Below are 21920 nucleotides of genomic sequence, written 5' to 3'. Positions count from 1 at the left end.
CTCATCTAGCAGTTTAGTGAAGATATCCGCTAATTGATCCTCGGTCCTTACACCTTATAATAAAATATCATTCTTTGCAACATGATCTCTAAGAAAGTGATGGCGGATATCTATGTGCTTGGTGCGAGAGTGTTGAACTGGATTATTTGCAAGTTTTACCACACTTTCATTGTCGCACAAAAGAGGTACTTTTTCTAGAACTACATAGTCTAGCAAAGTTTGTTTCATATAAAGAATTTGTGCACAACAAGCACCCGCGGCAATGTATTCCACTTCGGCGGTGGACAAAGCCACACTATTTTATTTCTTGGAGGAACAAGACACAAGTGATCTACCAAGCAAATGGCACCCTCCAGATGTGCTTTTTCTATCCACTTTGCAACCAGCATAATCCAAATTGGAATAGCTAACTAATTCAAATATAGCTCCTTTAGGATACCAAAGGCCATTGCTTGGTGTGTGCTTAAGATACCTAAGGATTCTTTTAATGGCAATCAAATGAGTTTCCTTAGGATTAGCTTGAAATCTAGCACACATACACACACTAAACATGATGTCGGGCCAAGATGCAGTTAAATATAATAAGCTACCAATCATAGAGCGGTAGAGAGTTTGATCAACCATGTTACCTCCCTCATCTAGGTCGAGATGTCCATTAGTTGACATTGGTGTCTTGATTGGCTTACATTCATCCATCTTGAATCTCTTGAGAAGATCATTTGTATATTTCTCTTGGGAGATGAAAATCCCTTCTCTCATTTGCTTGACTTGAAAACCAAGAAAGAATGTAAGCTCTTCAATCATTGACATCTCGAACTCTTTTGACATCAATTCACCAAACTCTTTGCAAGAATCTTCATTTGATGATCCAAAGATGATATCATCAACATACACTTGACAAATAAAGATATGTCCATTAAGCTTCTTGGTGAATAGTGTGGGGTCGACCTTCCCAATAGTGAAGCCCTTCTCAATGAGGAAGTCCCAAAGGCGCTCATACCAAGCTCTTGGGGCTTGCTTAAGCCCATATAACGCCTTAGACAACCTATAAACATGATTAGGATACCTAGGGTCTTCAAACCTAGGAGGTTGATCAAAATAGACTAGTTCATTAATAAAGTCATTTAAAAATGCACTTTTCACATCCATTTGATATAGTTTCATGTCATGATGTGATGCATATGCAAGGAGGATATGAATGGCTTCTAGTCTTGCAACCGGTGTAAAGGTCTCTCCAAAATCCAAACCTTCAACTTGAGAGAACCCATTTACAACTAGTCTTGCCTTGTTCCTCACAACTACGCTTTGATCATCTTGCTTGTTGCGGAACATCCACTTTGTTCCAATGACTCTTGCACCTTTTGGTCACTCTTCAAGAGTCTAAACTTCATTGCGGGTGAAGTTGTTCAACTCTTCATGCACAACTTCATTGCGGGTGAAGTTGTTCAACTCTTCATGCATGACATTTATCCAATCTAGATCTTGAAGAGCTTCTTCTACCTTAGTAGGCTCAAAGCAAGAGACAAAAGAGTGATGTGCAATAAATGAAGCAAGTTTTTATGAGCGAGTTATTACACCCTTTGATGAACTCCCTATGATGAGATCTTATGGCTGGTCTTGTAGTAAAGGTGTGTTTCTTCTATTGACCACTTGAGGAGGAGGTTGTGGAGCATCAATATCTTATGCTTGTACCACCATTTGATCATGGGAAACATGAGTGCCTTTATTTTCTACTCTCCCATCTTTATCACCATCTTGTGGCACATTTGATGAAGAAGGTGGATCAATCACTTGTACATCATCTTCATCATCTTTAGGCTTGATGTCTCCAACCAGAATGTTCTTCATAGCCTCCCTCAATGGTTCATGACCTACATCATCAAGATTCTCATGTGCTCCTTGGGAGCCGTTAGATTCATCAAATTCCACATCATATGTTTCTTCAACCAAGCCGGTGGCATGATTAAATACTCTATAAGCTTTGGACTTTGATGAGTAACCAACAAGAAAACCAATATTACAACGTTTTTAAAACTTCCCTAGGTATTGCCGCTTCTTGTAGATGTAGCATTTGCAACCAAACACCCTAAAGAAGGAGACGTCCGGCTTCTTCCCATTGAGCAACTCATAAGGTGTCTTGCCAAGGAACTTTTGAAGGAATAGGCAGTTGGATGCATAGCATGCGGTGTTGATAGCTTCCACCCATAGAGCTTCGGGGGTGTTGTACTCATCTAGCATTATTCTTGCAAGAGTGATCAATGTCTAGTTCTTTCTCTCAACTACACCATTTTGTTGAGGAGTATATGTTGCAGAGACCTCATGCTTGATCCCAACTTCATCACAATAGGCTTCAATGTTTGTGTTGGCAAATTCCTTCCCATTGTCCCTTCTAATCTTCTTGAGTTTCACTTCAAACTCATTTTGTGCTCTCTTGTCAAACTTCTTGAAGCAAAATGCAACTTCGGATTTGTCATGAAGGAAGAATACCCATGTGTATCTTGAATAGTCATCAACAATCACAAGACAATAGAGATTTTCTCCCAAACTCTTATATGTTGTTGGTCCAAATAAGTCCATGTGAAGAAGTTCTAGCACTCTTGTGGTTGACATAAAAGCTTTGGTTGGATGAGTATTTGCAACTTGCTTGCCGGCTTGACATGCACTACAAAGCTTGTCCTTCTCAAACTTCACATCCTTCAACCCTCTCACCAAATCATTCTTCATTTGCTTCTTGAGTGAGCTCATCCCAATATGAGCAAGTCTTCTATGCCATAGCCATCCAAATGTTGTTTTGGTGAATAGGCAAGTCTTCAAATTTGCATCTTCGGAGGTGAAATCCATTAGATATAGGTTGTTGTATCTAAATCCTTTGAATATCACTTGATCATCATCCTTCTTAGATACAACAACTTCCTTCTCGGTGAACAAGCATTGGAAGCCAAGATCACACAATTGTCCAACGGATAGCAAGTTGAAGCTCAATGAAGCAATATATAGCACATTTGATGTAGAATGATCATTTGATATTGCCACTTTGCCCAATCCTTTAACCTTGCCCTTTGAATTATCTCCAAATATGATTCTTTCTTGTCCATCTACTTCTTCATCTAGTGATGTTGTGTGCAACCACTATCAATAACCCAATGACTTCCACCGGTCTTGTAGTTCACCTACACACAAGAGATCAAGCTTTAGGAACCCAAACTTATTGAGGACCCTTCACCTTCTCAACAAGTGGCTTTGCAACCTAAATTTTCTTAGGCCTATTCTTGTTGGGAGATCCTAAGAACATGACTTTCATTTTCCCACTAGAATCCTTTCTAAGCATGTAGTGAGCATTGAAGGCAAAATGTCTAGCATGCTTGGACAAGGGTTGTGGTGGTGGAGTTTGGCACTCATGGGCAAAGTGACCTTCTTGTCTACACTCAAAACATCTCTTTAGCTTTGGCTTTGACTTGTGTTGTTGTTGAGCTTGAGCCTTCTTCTCTTGGTTTGCTAAATACCCAATGCCACTTCTATCCATCTTCATGACGTTGTTCATAAGTAGCTCACTTTGTAGATACTTGCCTCTTGTAAACTTGCTCAATCCAATCTTGAGATGCCCTTTCTCCAATTTGAGCTTCTTGTTTTCTTCCTTGAGAGCATCATTGTTTTTCTCTTCCTTGAGCTTCTTGTTCTCTTCTTTGAGCTTCTCATTCTCAAGGATCAAGTCACCATCATGATCAAGAGTTTCTTGCACAATAGTGTTGTGGCTTTTGATCTCTTCAAGATCTTTCTTGAGCTTTTCATTGTCATTCTTAAGCTTGACAAACTCATCATAATCATCGGCCTCAACCACTTGCTTGCCCGTGCTACTAGAACTTTGCTCAATGCTCTCAATGATCAAATCATCACATGATGTAGCTATATCAATCTTAACAACATCGTTAGTAACATCATGTGGCTCATTGGATAAGAATTCTTGAGCAATAACAAGATTATCATGATTGATCTTTAGAGTTGTATATTCTACTTTTAGCTTGTTATGGCTAGTGATGAGCTCATTGTGTATCCTCTCAAGTTTATCATGTTTATCTCTAAGCTCTTTCTTAGAAGATTTGAGCTCCTTGAGTTTGGATGATATAGCATTATTTGCTTCTCTAAGCTCAATACTAGCCTTTTCCGCCATATCACATTTTGCTAAAAGTGAATCATTCTTAGCTTCTAGCTTTTCATTCTTAGCTCTAGTCTTTATAATGATCTTAGTGTATTGTTTTAGCAATCTAGCAAGATCATCATAAGAAGGTGATTCATATTCATCATCATCACTATCGCGATCATCATTACTAGCATGTTCATCACCACTACTATCATCATCATTTGATACCTTGCGTTCACCCTTGGCCATAAGGCATAGGTGTGTAGAGGATGATGGCGGTGGTGGCGGTGAAGATGATGAAGAGTCAATAACAATTCCGGCCACCTTCTCGTTGTCACTATCATCATCGGATGAGCCACTAGATGAATCAATGTCCGTGAGCCAATCACCGACGATGTATGCATTTCCACTCTTCTTCTTCTTGTGGAAGTCTTTCTTCTTGCCATCTCTCTTCTTGTATGGCTTGTTTTTCTTCTTCTCATCTTCTTCATTACTTGAGTCATCTTTCTTGCCCTTGTACTTGTTCTTGAACTTGTCTTTCTTGGTCTTGGTGCATTGGTGTGCTAGATGACCAAGTTCTCCACAATTGTAGCAATGCACCTCGGAGATTGGCTTCCTTCTAGAACTAGTGAAGAACTTCTTCTTCTTGCCATCGAACTTGATGTCACTCTTGTTGAGCTTCTTTAGCATCCTGGTGGTTTTTCTCACCATGAGAGCAAGACTTGCATCATCAACTTCATCATCACTTGAGCTCTTATACTCAAGTCTTGCTTTGCCCTTCTCTTGGCTAGCTTTGAATGCTAAGTCATTTTCTTTCTTCTTTGTAGAGGATGAGCCATCTTGAGGTGTGATGTGCATGTACATCTCACGAGCATTGATCTTTCCCAAGATTTGTGTCGGTGTAGCGGTGGAAAGATCACCTTGATGAAGCACGGTCACAATATGCCCATATTTGTCAATGGGGAGGATACTCAAGATCTTTCTTACAACATCGGATGGTTGCATTTGACTTCCTCTACAAGAACATTAAAGCGTGAATACATTTCATTAGCACATTCTTTAGAAAGCATCTCAAAGGAGTTAAGCTTTTTCATGACAAGATGATAGCATTCCTCACGCTCACTCTTCGTTCCCTCATGGAGCGCACAAACGCCCGACTATAGTGCATGGGCGTCTTTGTGGTTCGTCACCCGATTAAACATATCTTTGCAAAGGCCTCTAAAGATGGTGTTTCGAGCCTTTGCATTCTATTTCTCGTAATTCACCTCATTGCCTTGTAGGTTAGTAGAATCCCGAGGTTTTGGGAAGCCTTGTGAGGTGGCTCTATGTATTCCAACATATAGAGCTTCTAAGTACGCCTCTATGCGAATTTTCCAATATGGAAAATCATCCCCCTCAAAGATAGGAGGAGGTGCATCCCCGTGAGACATCTTTCTCTAGGTGGTTAAGCTTAAATACGTGAGCATGAGGCTCCGATACCAATTGAAAGGATCAAGATGCCCATGAGGGGGTAAATTGGGCTAATTCTAAATTTCTTTGCAATAATTAAATCCAATGGTTAGCCCAATTAACCCCTTATGCCTAGAAAGTGTTTCTAATGTTCTACCGCACAAAAAGTCTTGCAACCTAAGTTCCAATCCTACTCTAACATGACAATTCTATGAATATAAAGACAAGTATTGAATTGCTCAAAGTAAATGCTCAAAGTAAATGGAGAAGGAGGAACACGGTGATGTTTTGCTGAGGTATCGGAGAGTCGCCACTCCCCACTAGTCCTTGTTGGAGCACCCGTGCAAGGGTGTAGCTCCCCCTTGATCTGCACAAGGATCAAGTGCTCTCTATGGGTTGATTCTTTGACACTCTGTCATGGTGAATCACCCACAACTGCTCACAACTTGAGTTGGGTCATCCACAAGCTCCGCCGGATGATCACCAAGCTCCCAATCACCACCAAGTCGTCTAGGTGATGGCGATCACCAAGAGTAACAAGCACGAACTCTCACTTGACCACAACAAGCCTAATGAGAAGGGTGGATGCACACTTTGCTACTCTTGATCTCACTAATGAGGGCTCTCTTTGGGATTCTTAAATCTCAATTACCTCACTAGGACCTTGCTCTTCTTGGCACTTTCAAAGGTGTTTCTTAGCTGTTGAAATGAGCAAAAGTACCCCCACACACGAATGGAGGAAGTATTTATAACATGGGCTAAAAAATAAACCATTATGTGCCTCTACGGGGTGACCGGACGCTCTGGTCATGTTGACCGGACGCGCTGGTCAGTCCACCCCAAATTCTAGTGATCAAATAGTGATCGGACTCTAGACAGCGTCTGGTTAGCAATGACCAGACACGTCCAGTCATGATTTTCCCTCTCTGGAACCTTATTGGAGTTGACCAAACACTGGCCCTCAGTGTCTGGTCACTTCACCTCTCAGTGTCCGGTCACTTCCAGACGACTTCACCTTGATCAAATGAATTGACCGGACTCTGTGCCATCGTCCGGTCACACCGAAGCCAGCGTCCGGTCAGTATTTAACCCTCCAATCACTTCCAATTTTCGATCATACGTGAATGAAGTTTGCTCCAATGGATCTAAGGGCTTTTTAGGAGCTACCTAGTGCTAGGTTCATCAAGTGTGCACCACACATAACCCACTAGACTCACCTTGGTCAAGCTACCCGTCCATACCCCCCTTAATAGTATGGCCAAAGGAAAAACAAAGTCCCAAACTACTCTAAGTGTCTCTTCAACACCAAACGACACATATAACTAGTCCATCCTTAACCTTGTTGTCCATCCTTTGAAAACTAAAACAATTTCCATCGTAGGGGCATGACCACTATGATAGCCCAATCGATCTCCATTACCATGACCTAACTTAATTGCCTTTGCAAAACACACGTTAGTCATAGTAATCACATATTGCCATTAATCACCAAAACCCAACTAGGGGCCTAGATTCTTTTAGTGGCAACCTCGAAGAGTAACAAGCACCACTGGCTTGCAACTCGATCACCTAGTGCCATTTGATGCAACCTCATGATGCAATCACACTAGAATCACTCTCTCACACAATCGAATGATCACTATCAAGCATATGTGAGATGGAGGGCTCCCAAGCACTCTCAAGCATGGACACAAATTCCCCCGAGGTGCTCCACTCTAGCCATGGTTGAGACCACCTTCTATTTATAGCCCCATGGGCTAAACTAGCCGTTACCCCTTCACTGGGCAAATTTTGGGATGACTGAACACTCTGGTCAGATCGACCAGACGCACCCTACCAACGTCCGGTCGCTCTACGCCGTCCACGTGTCGCTCTGCGTTCAACCAGAGTTGCGTGATCTCAATGGTTAAGTTGCGATCGGACGCTGCATAGTGAATGACCGGATGCTGTTGCGCCTAAGTCCGGTTGTTTCCATAGAGCTCCCTGAGCCTCTGTTTTGTGACCGGACACATCTGGTCCACCATGACTGGACGCAGACCAGCGTCCGATCAGTTCTATGCCCACGCGCCTAACACCAGTGCCACCTACGTCACCATATGTCAGCACTGACCGAACACAGACCTTGAGCGTCCGGTCACTCTTCGCGCTAGGTCTGGTCACGAGAACAAGACCATGCGCTCACTGCTTCCACTGACCGAACACGCTAGTCCTGCCAAGGCCAGCGTCCGATCAGTTCTATGAAACCCTATCTTTTTTGTAGGGCGCCAGTGGAGTTTCAAACCTTTCTTGACTCCATTCCATCACCGAGTTGATCCACATCAACTCCAACTTCATCTCCTTTATAAATGTGCCAACACCACCATGTGTAAGTGTGTTAGCATTTTCACAATCATTTCCCAAAGGATTAGCCACTCAACTTGCCACGCCACTCAATCCTAGCGATGATGTAAAGTTAGATCACTCGAGTGGCACTAGATGACCGATATGCAAACAATCTTGCCCCTCTTGATAGTATGGCCATATATCCTAAACCTGGTCATCAACTTCTCTACACACCTATGACCGGTGAAATGAAATGCCCTAGGTTATACATTTGCCTTGCGCATTCCATTCCATCTCCTCCAATGTCGATGCAACACATGCACCAACATGATCAACAATGATATGATCCACTTCATATCATCACGTGATTATATTGGTTCATCGATCTTGACTTCACTTGCTTTTCACCGTTGCCTTTGTCCATCGGCGCCAAGTCTTGCTTAAGCTTCACCGCCATGTGGTCCATTGCTCCAAAGCCTCCAACTTGCCCTTCATGCTTGCAACTGGTCCATCAAGCCAAGTCATGTCTTGATCTTCTCCACCTTGATCACATGACTCAATGTCATGTCTCATTTGCAATGAGCTCCTTCATCATTATATGTGTGAGCTTTGCAACATCTCCAAGCTATTTTCACCATCATGGCATATGTTGCTCACACACATGTACCTATGGACTAATCACTTGTGTATCTCACATAAACACAATTAGTCCACCTAGGTTGTCACTCAATTACCAAAACCATATAAGGACCTTTCACTATCACACGTCCATCCTGCATAAGCACACATCCCAGTCCAATCCTTGAGGTATCACAATACACATCAAAAGGCCTATCAATATCTGGTTGGGTAAGAACAAGAGTAGAGGTAACAAATTTCTTCAGGGCTTAGAAAGCTTCTTCACAAGCCAGACTCCATACAAACTTGACATCTTTCTGGAGCAGCTTGGTCATCGGCTGAGCTATTTTGGAGAAGTCAGGAATGAAGCACCGATAATAACCAGCAAGGCCAAGGAACTGATGAATCTGATGCACTGACTTGGGAGATTTCTAATTTAACACATCCTGCACCTTGCTTGGGTCTATAGATATACCTTCAGGTGTCAGAACATGTCTCAAAAACTGCACTCGGTCTAACTAAAACTCACACTTACTGAATTTGGCATGCAACTTGTGTTCCCTTAATCGAGCTAGTAGTATCCGAAGATGTTGTGCATGCTCTTCATTGTTCTTGGAGTATATCAAAATATCAACAATGAACACCACTACAAACTTATCCAACTCTAGCATAAAGACTGAATTCATGAGATACATGAAGAATGCAAGAGCATTGGTGAGACCAAAAGACATGACTAGGTACTCATACAGCCTATACCTAGTAGAGAAAGTTGTCTTTGGTATATCTTATGGTTGAATCTTAATTTGATGATACCCAAAACGAAGATCAATCTTTGAAAACACTTTAGCACCTGCCAACTGATCGAACAAAGTATCAATACGAGGTAAATGATACTTGTTCTTAATGGTTACCGTATTGAGAGGGCGGTAATCCACACACATCCGAAGAGTGTCGTCCTTCTTCTTCACAAAAATAGATGGACAACCCCATGGTGATGAACTAGGACGTATAAATCCCTTCTCCAATAACTTCTCTAACTACTTCTTCATTTATGCTAGTTCTTTTGGAGCCATGTGGTAAGGACGATGGGGTAGGTGAGTGACGGGCATGACGGCACCGCACGACAAGGCCAGACGACCAACGGTGGTCGGCCAGGATGGGGCAGTCATCGCCGACCACATGCGGCAGTGCACAAGCGCGTGTCCGAGCCCAGCGACCTAAGGCACCGTGCGATGGTGACCGTGCACACTCAGCCAGGCAACCGAAGCAAGTGTCGTGCATGAATTTCAAAGCATTGACCACGACTAAACCGTTGATCCAATACCCAAACCACTTTTGCTATACCAAAGAGGGTATATTAGACTACAAAAACAAACCATAATACTACCCTACTGCTTAACCCAATCTCACCCAATAAATTGCCAAACATAGCAGTGTCTAACTGTTGGTAGACTTGAAAATTTCTAAGTGTTAGAGCTGAATTTGATTTCCAATTGTGATTTCTAAGCTAGTGGAAATATTAGCTAGCAATATTATTTTTTGACCGCGTGTATTTCATTGTCATCTACAAAGTTTACACTTGAACCTTATTTAAGTATCACATACATGTTCTATAGTATTTTTGCTTAATAAAAATTGGTTTTAAACCCTAAGTGATATAACATGACTATGGAATTAACTTTCATTTCGCATTTCCGTTGATCGTTTTGAGGTACGGAAATTGATCTACACTCTTTATTGCATGCATTAACACATAAAAATGATGCTTATGACATGTTTAGTAAATGATTTATAGTGTAACACTGAGGGTGTTACACGCACCTTCTAATGTTGTCGGGTACCATAAAAAGGGGTCCCCTAAGCAAGAGCCAAAAAGATCGCTTAGACCTTGTAAAAATCGAAACTAAGAAACAACCACCGGCAAACCCCCACCTTATCCGAGGCTCGGCTAGACCACCTAGCCCACCTCGAACAATATTCGGGCTCACCTAAAGCGGGCTTGGCCCAGAGCGAAACCATGAGGCCTCGGACGAGGAACCGACTCTCCGCCTCGCTCGAGGCCCTGAACCATGAGGCCTTGGACGAGGAACCGATTCTTCACCTCACCTGAGGCCCCGCCCATCAGGCCTTGGACGGGGTACCGATTCTCCACCTTGCCTGAGGCCCCGCCCATCAGGCCTCGGATGAGGTACCGATTCTCTAACTCGCCCGAGGCCCCGCCCGTAAGGCCTCGGACGAGGTACCAATTCTCCGACTCACCCGAGGCCCTACCCATAAGGCCTCGGATGAGGTACCGATTCTCTGACTCGCCCATGGCCCCGCCCGTAAGGCCTCGGACGAGGTATCAATTCTCCAACTCGCTCAAGGCCCTGCCCGTAAGGCCTCAGACGAGGTACCGATTCTCCGACTCACCCGAGGCCCTGCCCGTAAGGCCTTGGACGAGGTACCGATTCTCCGCCTCGCCCGAGGCCCCACACCATGAGGCCTCGGACAAGGACGTCACATCCAACCAACATGTCCAACCACTCCTATGACATTAGCCGAACGACGGCTCGATATAGCAGAGTGGCTGACGAGATGGGAGTCACATCGAAGCCATGCCGTTCGGGACAAGACGGGGTGGGGCTTATCGGTCGCTATGCTCGGTGTTGTGCCCACGGCTGACACCCGTGCTACACTGTGCTGCCTAACCCCACTTGCTGCAAGGATAGCATGGCATGGAGAGTCAAGTCTGGGTCTCTATAGCCTCGGAATCAGCGTACAAAACCAACTGCTCCCTCCAAGCCTCGGCTATCCGCTTCTGGGCCCCTGCAGCCTTGGGACTCGCACCCGCTGAGCCCCCCACAATGGTTCAGCCTTTGCACCAACTAGGCCTCGGCTCCCTGCATCAGTCAAACATACAGCGACCAGCATGTCTCCAATAGAAGAAGGCATGCATGTCATCATAGGAGCTCCCACATCGCACAGGATCAGGAGTGACCGGTGCGTCGCTCTAGTGCACTGAGGACAAGGCCACTCCACCGACCATGCTGCCATAGTGACAAGCTACAAGGCTTGGACACGCCGCCTCCGCTCACAAAATGCCACGTAGCAAATCCATGTACCGCCCCCATGCCTCCCTTCGACTATAAAAGGGAGTGACCGGGGCCGCTTCTAGGGGGATCGGACACAAACAGACCACACATAGACAAGCAACGCACAACACTCGATAACACACACTCTTCCTCACTGCATGAGATCAACATCTCAAGCAACCCACACTACTCTATGCAGAGACCTGGGACAAGCTCCCTCTCTTGCCCAGCTTGTAAACCCCTACTACAAGCACCTCGGTGCAAGGAATACAAGATCGCTCTCTCAAATAGGACGTAGGGCACCTATTGCCTGAACCAGTATAAACCTTGTGTCTCTTTGTATCACCATCCAGGATTAGGGGCATGCAGTATACTTTCACTAGTCAGTTGAGGGCCTACCGGTCCAAAACACTGATAGTTGGTGCGCCAGGTAGGGGAGCTACTGCGTGTCAGCTTAGTCATCCCAACAAGTTCCGGATGGCAGACCCTGTGTGACCATTGTGTCTTGGCACAGTGATCTGGTTCTAGAGCCTAGAGTTCATGTCTCTAGGATGTGAGTACGATATGGTACTCCTCACACCCAGAGCTCCACCGATCGACGACGACATCACGCACCAGCAGCCCAGGCGCAGGCAGCGCCCGGGCCGTCGCTCTCGTCGTGCTCGCCAGGCATGACACGGGCGGGACCACCCTGACACCGTGGGAGCTCAGGGCGACACACCGCACTCTGCCAGTATCCCACACTCGGCTATTGGTACAGAATCCCTGGTTGGGGACATTTCCAGCTTAAGCCTAGGAAAGGGAAAGTGGCGTGCAGCGACACCCCGTCATCAAGCTCTGCCCCACCACCTCCTGAGGAATCGACTCTGGTGGAGTGAAGCCCAGTGATGGCACCCTCCCCATACCCCTTTAGGTTGAGCAACGCCACTACCGCCTATGCTTCCGCTCACATGGAGCCCCTAGGACACCACCAACGTTTCGCCCTCGACCTCATCGCCACAACCTCGACCCACACCCACACTGACTCCTTGGAGGAGGACAAGGCATGGGCTAGAGCGAACTTCTCTGGGCTTCATGACCCTAAAGCCATGCGTCGCTTCATGGCCACGAGCGACTACTGCTTTGGCTACTCCGACTCCGATGATGAAGGCACTTACGATCCCACTAGTGAGTGCTTCAACGTTGAGCTCGGGATGCTAAGCATGGGCGATGAGGATGAAGGGGCAGGCAGTCGCTTCCTACCCCACGAGGGGGTAGGCGACGCCACACCTCTACACGTTGAGCCCCCGGCAGCACGGAACGAGAACCCCGCCCCCGAGGAACTTCGGTGCCTAGACCTGGAGCAGCTCCACGAGCTTTAGGCCAAGGTCAAATAAGACCAACTCCTTCTGCAGTAGCTCCGAGACACTCTCGAGCAAGAGCAACAGGGTCATGGTGATGGCGGAGCAGCCCGGCGGAGGGCTCACGACATCAACCACCGCATCAACAACGACGAAGGGGGCGAGCAACCCCCTATCTTCAATCACGCTAGCCAGAACGTCACGGCAGTAGTAATGCTACTCCGAACAATGCTCAAGCCCTCTACCTCGGAGGGACAACGGGCTCACGGCGAGCTCCGAGACCTCCTCAAGACCACCGCGGTATAGCAGGCCGAAAGTTCTGCCTCTCGACGGCGTGGGGGCACCTCGAAACTACCCATGGCGCTGCCTCGGTAGGATAGAGAGGCCTCGGTTTGTCCAGAGCTTGGTCAGGCACCAAAAGCCAACAAGGCCCCCTCGGTGCATGACCGCCTTGGCGACCGACATGAGGCGCAAGGCGACCATGATGTGGTCAGCAGGCGACGGCGCCATGACGATGATGGGCCCGCTTGAGGCTACCACCCGCACTGAGGCAGTCACTACAATAGTGGGGAGGACCGCAGTCCTTCTCCTAGGCCACCTGGCCCTCAAGTCTTCAGCAAGGCCATCCGTGGCGCCCACTTCCTGGCCCGGTTTCGGCAACCGGCCAACCTCTCGAAGTACAGCGGTGAGACCAACCCCGAGCTATGGCTGGCCGATTACCACCTGGCTTGTCAGCTAGGCAGCGCGGATGATGACCTACTCATCATCCACAACCTCCCCTTGTTCCTATCAGACTCGGCGCGAGCCTAGCTCGAACACCTCCCTCCATTGCAGATCCACAACTAGCGTGACTTGGTAAAGGTCTTCATTGGGAATTTCCAGGGCACATACGTGCGCCTTAGGAACTCCTAGGACCTCAAGAGTTGTCGCCAGATGCTGGACAAGTCTCTCTGAGACTTCATCTGATGCTTCTCCAAGCAATGCACCGAGTTGCCCCGCATCAGCGACTTAGAAATTGTCTAGGCATTCCTCTCTGGCACCTCCTGCTGAGACCTGGTCCGAGAGTTAGGCCAGAACATACTGACCACGGTGGCCACGCTCCTCGACATTGCCACCAACTTCGCCTTAGGCAAAGAAGCTATCGGGGCCATCTTCCCCGACAACGACGCTAAGGGGAAGTGGAGGGCCTCGGCCCCTGGGGCCTCGGTCCCCACCTCCCCAAAAGAAAGAAAAAGGGTCGCTAGAGGAAGTGGGAGGTCCTCGATGCTGATCTAGTCATGGCCGTAGATCGCAAGAATCCCCGAGGCCTCGCTAGAGGCCTCGGGCTCTTCGATGACATGCTTAAGAAGCTCTGCCCTTACCACCAGGGCCCGGTGAAGCACACCCTCAAGGAGTGCACCATGCTCCAGCATTACTACACCAAGCTCGAGCTCCCCAATGACGATGCCTAGAAGAAGGATGTCGGTGATAGGGACAACGACAAGGACGATGGGTTCCCCAAGGTGTACAACACCTTCATGATCTTTGGCGGGCCTTCAGCGTGCCTCACAGCGTGTCAGCGAAAGAAGGAGTGCCAGGAGGTCTTCTCGGTTAAGGTGGCCACTCCCCGGTACCTCGACTGGTCTCAGGAGGCGATCACCTTTGATCGGGATGACCACCCCGATTACATCCCAAACCCCGGGCAGTACCCACTCGTCGTCGACCCGATCATCGGCAACACCCGGCTCACTAAGGTGTTGATGGACGGAGGTAGCGGTCTCAACATCCTCTATGCCAACACCTTGGAACTCCTATCGCTCGACCAGTCATGGCTCCGAGGCAATGTCGCGCCCTTCCACGGCATCATGCCAGGGAAACGCATGCGACCCCTCAGGCGCATCGACTTGCCCGTCTGCTTCGGCACTCCCTCCAACTACCACAAGGAGGTCCTCACCTTCAAGGTGGTTGGGTTCAAGGGGACCTATCACGCCATCCTAGGGCGTCCATGCTATGCCAAGTTCATGGCGATCCCTAACTACACCTACCTCAAGCTCAAGATGCCTGGCCCCAACGGCATCATCACTATCGAGTCCATGTATGAGCATGCATACGACTGCGACATCGAATGCATCAAGTATGCCGAGGCTCTCGTAGAGGCCGAGGCCTTCATCGTCAACCTCGACCAACTTGGTAGTGAGGCGCCTGACTCCAAGCGTCGTGCCGGGACTTTTGAGCCCGTAGAGGCCGTCAAGCTCCTCTCGGTTGACCCCACCTGCTCCAATGACCGGGCGCTGAGGATCAGTGCCACCCTCGACAGCAAATAGGAAGATGTGCTCATTGACTTTCTCCACACGAATGCCAATATATTCGCGTGGAGTCCCTCAGACATGCCGAGCATATCGAGGGAGGTCGCCGAGCATGCCTTGGACATCCAGGCTGGCTCCAGACCAGTGAAGCAGCGCCTATGCCAATTCAACGAGGAAAAGCACAGGGCCATCGGTGAGGAGGTGCAGAAGCTTTTGGCGGCCGGATTCATCAAGGAAGTGTCCCATCCAGAGTGGTTAGCTAATCCTGTATTAGTTAAGAAGAAAAATGGGAAGTGGAGGATGTGTGTAGACTACACTAGTTTGAATAAGGCATGTCCAAAAGTCCCATTCCCATTACCTCAAATCGACCAAATCATTGACTCCACTGTAGGATGCGAAACCCTGTCTTTCCTTGATGCGTATTCCGGTTACCATCAAATCAAGATGAAAGAATCCGACCAGCTCGTGACTTCTTTCATCACCCCATTCGGCATATACTGCTATGTGACTATGCCATTCGGCCTCAGAAACGTAGGGGCCACATACCAGCGGTGCATGACCCAGGTCTTTGGCGAGCACATTGGGCGAACCATCGAGGCCTACGTAGACGACATCATGGTCAAGTCTAGAGAGGCCAGTGATCTCATCGATGACTTGGAGATAGCCTTCAAATGCCTCTGAGAGAAGGGCATTAAGCTCAACCCCGAGAAGTGTGTCTTTGGGGTCCCCCAAGGCATGCTCTTGGGATTCATAGCCTCGAAGCGCGGCATCGAGGCCAACCCAGAGAAGGTTTCGGCCGTGACCAACATGGGACCAATCCAAGACCTCAAGGGAGTGCAGAGGGTTATGGGATGCCTTGCGGCACTGAGTCGCTTCATCTCACGCCTTGGTGAAAAAGGCTTGCCTCTGTACCGGCTCTTGAGAAAATCCAAATGCTTTTCATGGACCCCCGAGGCCGAAGAAGCCCTCACCAAGCTCAAAGCACTACTCTCCAATCCTCCCATCCAAGTGTCATCGACCAAGGGTGAGGCCCTCTTGCTCTATGTCGCCACAACGACCCAAGTGGTCAGCACGGCAGTAGTGGTCGAGAGGCAGGAAGAGGGGCATGCTTTACCCGTCCAACGACCTATTTACTTCATCAGTGAGGTGCTCTCCGAGACTAAGACACGCTACCCCCACATCTAGAAGTTGATCTACGCCATAGTCTTGGCTCAACGCAAGCTGCATCACTACTTCGAGTCCCACTCGGTGACCATGATGTCGTCTTTCCCTCTGGGAGAGATAATCCAGAACCGGGAGGCCTCAGGTAGAATAGCCAAGTGGGCCGTGGAACTCATGGGGGAAGCCCTATCTTTTGTGCCTCAGAAAGCAATTAAATCCCAGGTCTTGGACGATTTTGTGGCTGAGTAGACCGACACCCAACTGCCACCTACTCAAATCTAGGCGGAATGCTAGACCATGTACTTTGATGGGTCCCTGATGAAGACCAGGGTAGGCGCGTGTCTACTCTTCATCTCACCCCTTGGAGTGCACATGTGCTACATGATCCGTCTCCACTTTGCCGCCTCCAACAACGTAGCCGAGTACGAAGCCCTCATCAATGGCTTGCAGATCGCCATCGAACTTGGAATACAGCATCTCGACATATGGGGCGATTCGTAGCTCATCGTCGATCAAGTGATGAAGGAGTCGAACTGCCATGACCCCAAAATGGAGGCATACTGCAAGTTGGTATGTCACCTAGAAGACAAGTTCGACGGCCTCGAACTCAACCACATTGCGTGAAAATTCAATGAGGTCGTGGATGAACTGGCCAAGATGGCGTCAGCATGGTCCCCGGTCCCCCCGAACATCTTCGTTGGAGACCTCCACAAGCCTTTCATCGACTATGCCTTGGCAGCGGAAGAGGGCCCACCAGTCAAGCCCACCACAGGGCTCGAGGCCCCCTCCATCACCAAGACCTTTGCGGCCGAGCCCGAGGCCATGGAAATCAATGCGGAGCCTCCCGAGGCCAACCAGGGCATGGACTGGCGAGTCCCGTTCCTTGATTGCCTCATTCAAATAGAGCTTCCTGTAGATAGGACCGAAGCACGACAGCTTGCATGATGAGCCAAAACTTACGTCCTCAGCAACGACGAGTTGTATAGGCAAAGCCCATCTGGCGTCCTCCAACAGTGTATCACCACCGAGGCAGGCCAAGCCCTACTTTGGGACTTGCATGTAGGGGCCTGTGGGCACTATGCAGCACCTCGGACGCTCATCGGAAACACCTTCCGCCAAGGGTTCTACTGGCCAACGGTGGTTGCTGATGCCACCAAGCTCGTACGCTCCTACGAGGGATGTCAGTACTACACGTGGCAGACGCACCTCCTGGCCCAAGCCCTCCAGACCATCCCCATTACATGTCCATTTGCCATGTGGGGGCTAGACATGGTTGGGCCTCTGCAGAAGGCACCCGGGGGCTATACCCATTTGCTGGTAGCGATCAACAAGTTCTCCAAGTGGATCGAGGCTCGTCTGATCACTCGAATCAAATCCGAGCAAGCGGTGTTGTTCTTCACTGATATCATCCACAGGTTTGGGGTTCCAAACACCATCATCGCTGACAATGGGACACAATTCACCGGCCACAAGTTCCTAACGTTCTTCAACGACCACCACATCTGTGTGGCCTGGTCAGCCGTAGGACACCCTAGGACAAACGGCCAAGTAGAACATGCCAATGGCATGATCCTATAGGGCCTCAAGCCAAGAATATACAACTAGTTGAAGAAATTTGGCAAGAAATGGCTTACCAAACTCCTGTCAGTCATCTAGAGCCTGAGGAACACTCCGAGCCAAGCCACGGGGTTCACACCGTTCTTCCTGGACTATGGAGCCAAGGCCATCCTCCCCACTGACTTGGAGTATGGTTCCCCGAGGCTACAGGCCTACAAAGAGCAGAGCAACTGCATTGCCCGCAAGGATGTCCTCAACCAACTGGAGGAAGCCTGAGATGTTACACTGCTACACTCAGCCAAGTACCAGCAAGCCCTACGACGCTATCAAGCCCGGCGCATTCAAAGCCAAGACCTAAAAGTGGGCGACCTGGTGCTGAGACTAAGGCAGAGTAATAAGGGTTGCCACAAGCTGACCCTACCATGGGAAGAGCCGTACATCATCGCTCAAGTGCTAAAGCCTAGGACCTACAAGCTAGCCAACGAGAAGGGCGAAATCCTCACCAACTCTTGGAACATAGAACAGCTACGTCGCTTCTACCCTTAAATTTCCAAGCATTGTATACATTATTTCTCGAAATACATTAAAGAAGTGTTCTTTAGTTGTTCTAATTTTTCGAGAAACCCCCCGAGCCCATCGATGGGGGATTAGCGTTACGATAACGCTATAAGAGCCTCCCTTGGGGAAGAGAAGGGGGACCCCCCCTAAGTCCCAGACACCATTTTTAGTCATTTTTCGAAATTGTTTTCCAAAAAAAAATTCTACGCCAAACTCTCTCGCGTACTCTGGCAAATCGATTGTAAAAAACCTAAGGACCAAAAGTCTGTCTTAGGGCCAAAAGGCCAGCCGGGCCGTGAGATGGCCTACGCCTCTAGGCTACGGCAACTCCCTCACCACCTTTTGCCCGAAGGGCAACTTAGGCTCCGAGGAAGTTTTTTGCAAGAGATATGTTCAAAGACCAGACAGAGGGCAGAGGCTCGGAAATACAATAAAAAATGATTAAAATGCGTATACACATAAGTACTTTAAAAAGGCCTCGATGGCCACAAGCATCATGGTACAATGATGTAAGTCCTAATCTATTTACATGGCCCCCTTGGCCAAGGTCAAAACTTAGGGTCACCAGCATCGGTGGACGGCATGGGAGGAACCACCTCCTCTTCAAACAAACTAGCCAGCGCTGTGCTAGGGGCCTCATCCACCTCCACCAGCTTCATGACCTCCTCCTTAGCATTCTCGTCATCCTCAGCCATGACATAACCATTGTTGACGGCCTCGAGGTTGATGCCAGCGTAGTGTGAGGAGACGATGGCCAGGGCGTGCTTGACGCCTGTGTGCAGCGCCCCCTAGAGCCGCTCGCGGACTCGGTCGCTCAATGCGATCAAGCGGCTCCTGAGGGAGCTACCCGACTCGACCCCTAACCTCCAGGGCCTCGCAGGCGGCATGGGCGGCGCTCTGTAGTGCGTTGTGCTCCCGGATCTTGGCCTTGAGCACCGCCTACACTGTGATGGAGGCCTCAACTGCCTGGGTGACCTCCTTCTCCAACCCTGCACCAAGACAGGCGGGATGGGGTTAGGCACAAAAGAAAAACAAGCCGAACAGGGGAGCGAGCCTATGAGACTCACCCTTGGCTTTCTCCCTCTAGTTTTGGACCTCACCCAAGAGGCCTCAGCCACCCTAGAAGCCTCCCTCTCCAGCTCTACGTCGCATTGGGGAGTCAGGGGTCGAATGCAAGAAAAACAAATAAAACAAGGGGCGTGGCTCAACAGGACTCACCCTTGGCCTTTTCCTTCCAAGCTAAGGCCTCAACCCGGGAGGCCTTGACCACCTTGATAGCCTCTGCCAAGGCACCTTTCGTCAGCCGGTGCGTCCTCTACTCCACAATCAGCTGCCCGGTGATGGCCTTGGCAGCGGCCGCCACTTGTTCGGCCTAGGACCTGAAGGTGTCTCGCTCGCTGGCCACCTAGGTCAGCTCCTCCTCTAGCTCCTTGATCTATGCCACCAAAGGGGTGGCCCACTCCTGAGCCGTGGCCGCCTCGGCCTTCATATCAGCACAGCGAAGGTGGAGATCCTCCACCTTCATGCTCCGCGCTGATAGAAGCTCATTGGCATTGGTGAGTAGGTCCTTCTGCTGCCAGAGCTGGTCCTAGATGTCCCTCTCTTGCCGAAGGAACATTGACTTCTTGAGGGACCGGGCCTTGAGCTCCTTGATAGGTAGAACAGACGTCAAGCACTGTGAGAAAACTCTAGAAAAAGATGATATAGTGCGAGAAAAGAAGGCGCATACCTTGGCAACACTAGGCAGGTCGTCAGCCACGATGGACAGCACCGTCCACAGTGACCGCTCTGCTAGATGGCGGTATTGCTTGAAAGAACCCCAGTGCCCCCCTCGGCCGTGTCCTCGAGGGTGAACAGAGGCTCCCCCTTAGGGTCATCCTAGCTCCGCCACAAGACACATGGGCTATCCACCCACGGGGCTCGGGTTGTACCCAGACGAGGGCCGAGCTCCCCTCGCCAGAGGTCAGAGCTGGCTGCTCCACGGTGCTGGCCACCTCGGCCTCCGCCACCTTGGCTTCGGTGGTCTCGAGAGCTCCAGCCTCCGCCACCTCGGCCTTGGTGGTCCTAGGAGCCCTGGCCTCCACCGCTTCGGCCTTAGAGGTCCTAGGGGCCTCAGTCTCGCCCTCGGTGGCCTCAAGGACTGGGGGCGCCTCGGCTTCATCTAACTCGCAGGCCTCGGCCACGTGAGGCGTAGGTGCCTCCTCCCCCGCTTGCTTCGTGGCCACCTCGGTAGCCTCTCCTTGGGCGACCGGCTCCTTCGGGTCAGCCTAGGCCAACACAGCGCCATATGGTATGGCGGCCTGCGCCTCCACCACCCATCGGGCGATAGAGCTAGTGCTCAACTTGAGCGCCTTACATGATGCTAGGGCAGGTGCTTCTGCCTGATGCTTCCAGCTAAAGGCAAAGAACTCACAAGGTCAGCATACAATCAAGGAACAAGTGGGAGATGCTGCAAACTCCACTGTCAAAACACTTACCTCGAACGGGGACACAATAGCTTCTACACTGCGTCCCCATGTCCGCCGGTGCCAGCTGGCCCTCACCGGACTCCAACGCCCCCTCGACCCTCTGCGAAGGCTATTGGGTCGCCCCCGCTGTCACCCGTTCCACCTCCACCATTGAGCCCATCGGGCTAACGGTGCGCTTCCCAAACGCCCATGCCTCGGGCGTGTCAGCCTCGGCCTTGGGGCAGGCGATCGCCAGCCCCGAGGTGTCGTCTCCTCCTACTCCTAGAAATGCCAGACCGCTCATTGACGCCCTAGGCGCAGTCCCACTAACATTAGGGAGTTGGTCTAGAGGACCCTGCCCCGCCTCGCTCTTGTCATCATCACTCGAAGAATCTATCGACGACGATGACAGAGATGGCTCCACCGGGAGACCGTCGTGCCTCTGCTGCTGGCGACATTTCTCTAGCTCATCGCGCTCAAGGCTCTTCCTCTTGCGCCTTGCCTCCTTGGCATCCTTTCGCACCTTGTATGCCTCGGCGTGTGCCCTATTCGCCGCCCGCCACTCTGCGTCCTCGGGAACGGGCGGTAGGGAGGCTCATACATCCCTCATCCCCTGCAGGAATGGCAAACACAAATAAGGGAACAGATCGAAAATGTAAGGAGCAAGGAGGCCTCGGGGGCCGCAGCAGTGCATGACTCACCAGAGAGATGTACCCCCGTGATGGGGGCATTAGGAACAGGGTCAGGCCACTGCTCCTCAGTCGCCCCTCCACCATCTCTCTCACCCGACATAGAATCTCCTCATCGAAGAGGGCGACAGCGGACAACCAGACACCATCGATCGTCTCATCCGGTGTCATCTCGAACAGGCACTGCCGCCAAGCCATTAGCGGTAGCACCCTCCAGTGGTGGAAGGCCGCCACGACCATAGCCGTCGTAAGACCGTAGCTATGCAGCCTCTCCAGTGCCTC

General features: G+C 49.6%; 1 protein-coding gene across 1 annotated transcript; it reads right to left on the bottom strand.

The window, feature by feature from the left end:
* Positions 1-19050: 19050 nt before the first annotated feature.
* Positions 19051-21253, bottom strand: LOC136492010 (uncharacterized). The gene is made up of 3 exons (XM_066488177.1): positions 21104-21253; positions 20434-20769; positions 19051-19290 (listed from the first exon to the last, which is right to left on the bottom strand). The coding sequence occupies exons 1-3, from the start codon at positions 21251-21253 to the stop codon at positions 19051-19053; spliced, it is 726 nt and encodes a 241-aa protein (XP_066344274.1).
* Between the last annotated feature and the right edge of the window lie 667 nt (positions 21254-21920).

This window comes from Miscanthus floridulus, chromosome 11 (assembly GCF_019320115.1).
Source record: "Miscanthus floridulus cultivar M001 chromosome 11, ASM1932011v1, whole genome shotgun sequence".
In the NCBI taxonomy this organism is placed as follows: Eukaryota; Viridiplantae; Streptophyta; class Magnoliopsida; order Poales; family Poaceae; genus Miscanthus; species Miscanthus floridulus.
The sequence above is the reverse complement of the archived record's forward strand: the minus strand, read 5'-3'. Positions and strand labels throughout refer to the sequence as shown.

Bases quoted from the DNA above. Each gene is read 5' to 3' on its own strand.
- LOC136492010 (XM_066488177.1), bottom strand. From the start codon at position 21,253: ATGAGCGGTCTGGCATTTCTAGGAGTAGGAGGAGACGACACCTCGGGG. The intron at 20,770-21,103 runs GTGACAGCGGGG...GTGTTGGCCTAG, and splicing joins CAATGGTGGAGGTGGAACGG to GCTGACCCGAAGGAGCCGGT. The intron at 19,291-20,433 runs GTACAACCCGAG...GAGCGGCTCTAG, and splicing joins GGAGCTCGGCCCTCGTCTGG to GGGGCGCTGCACACAGGCGT.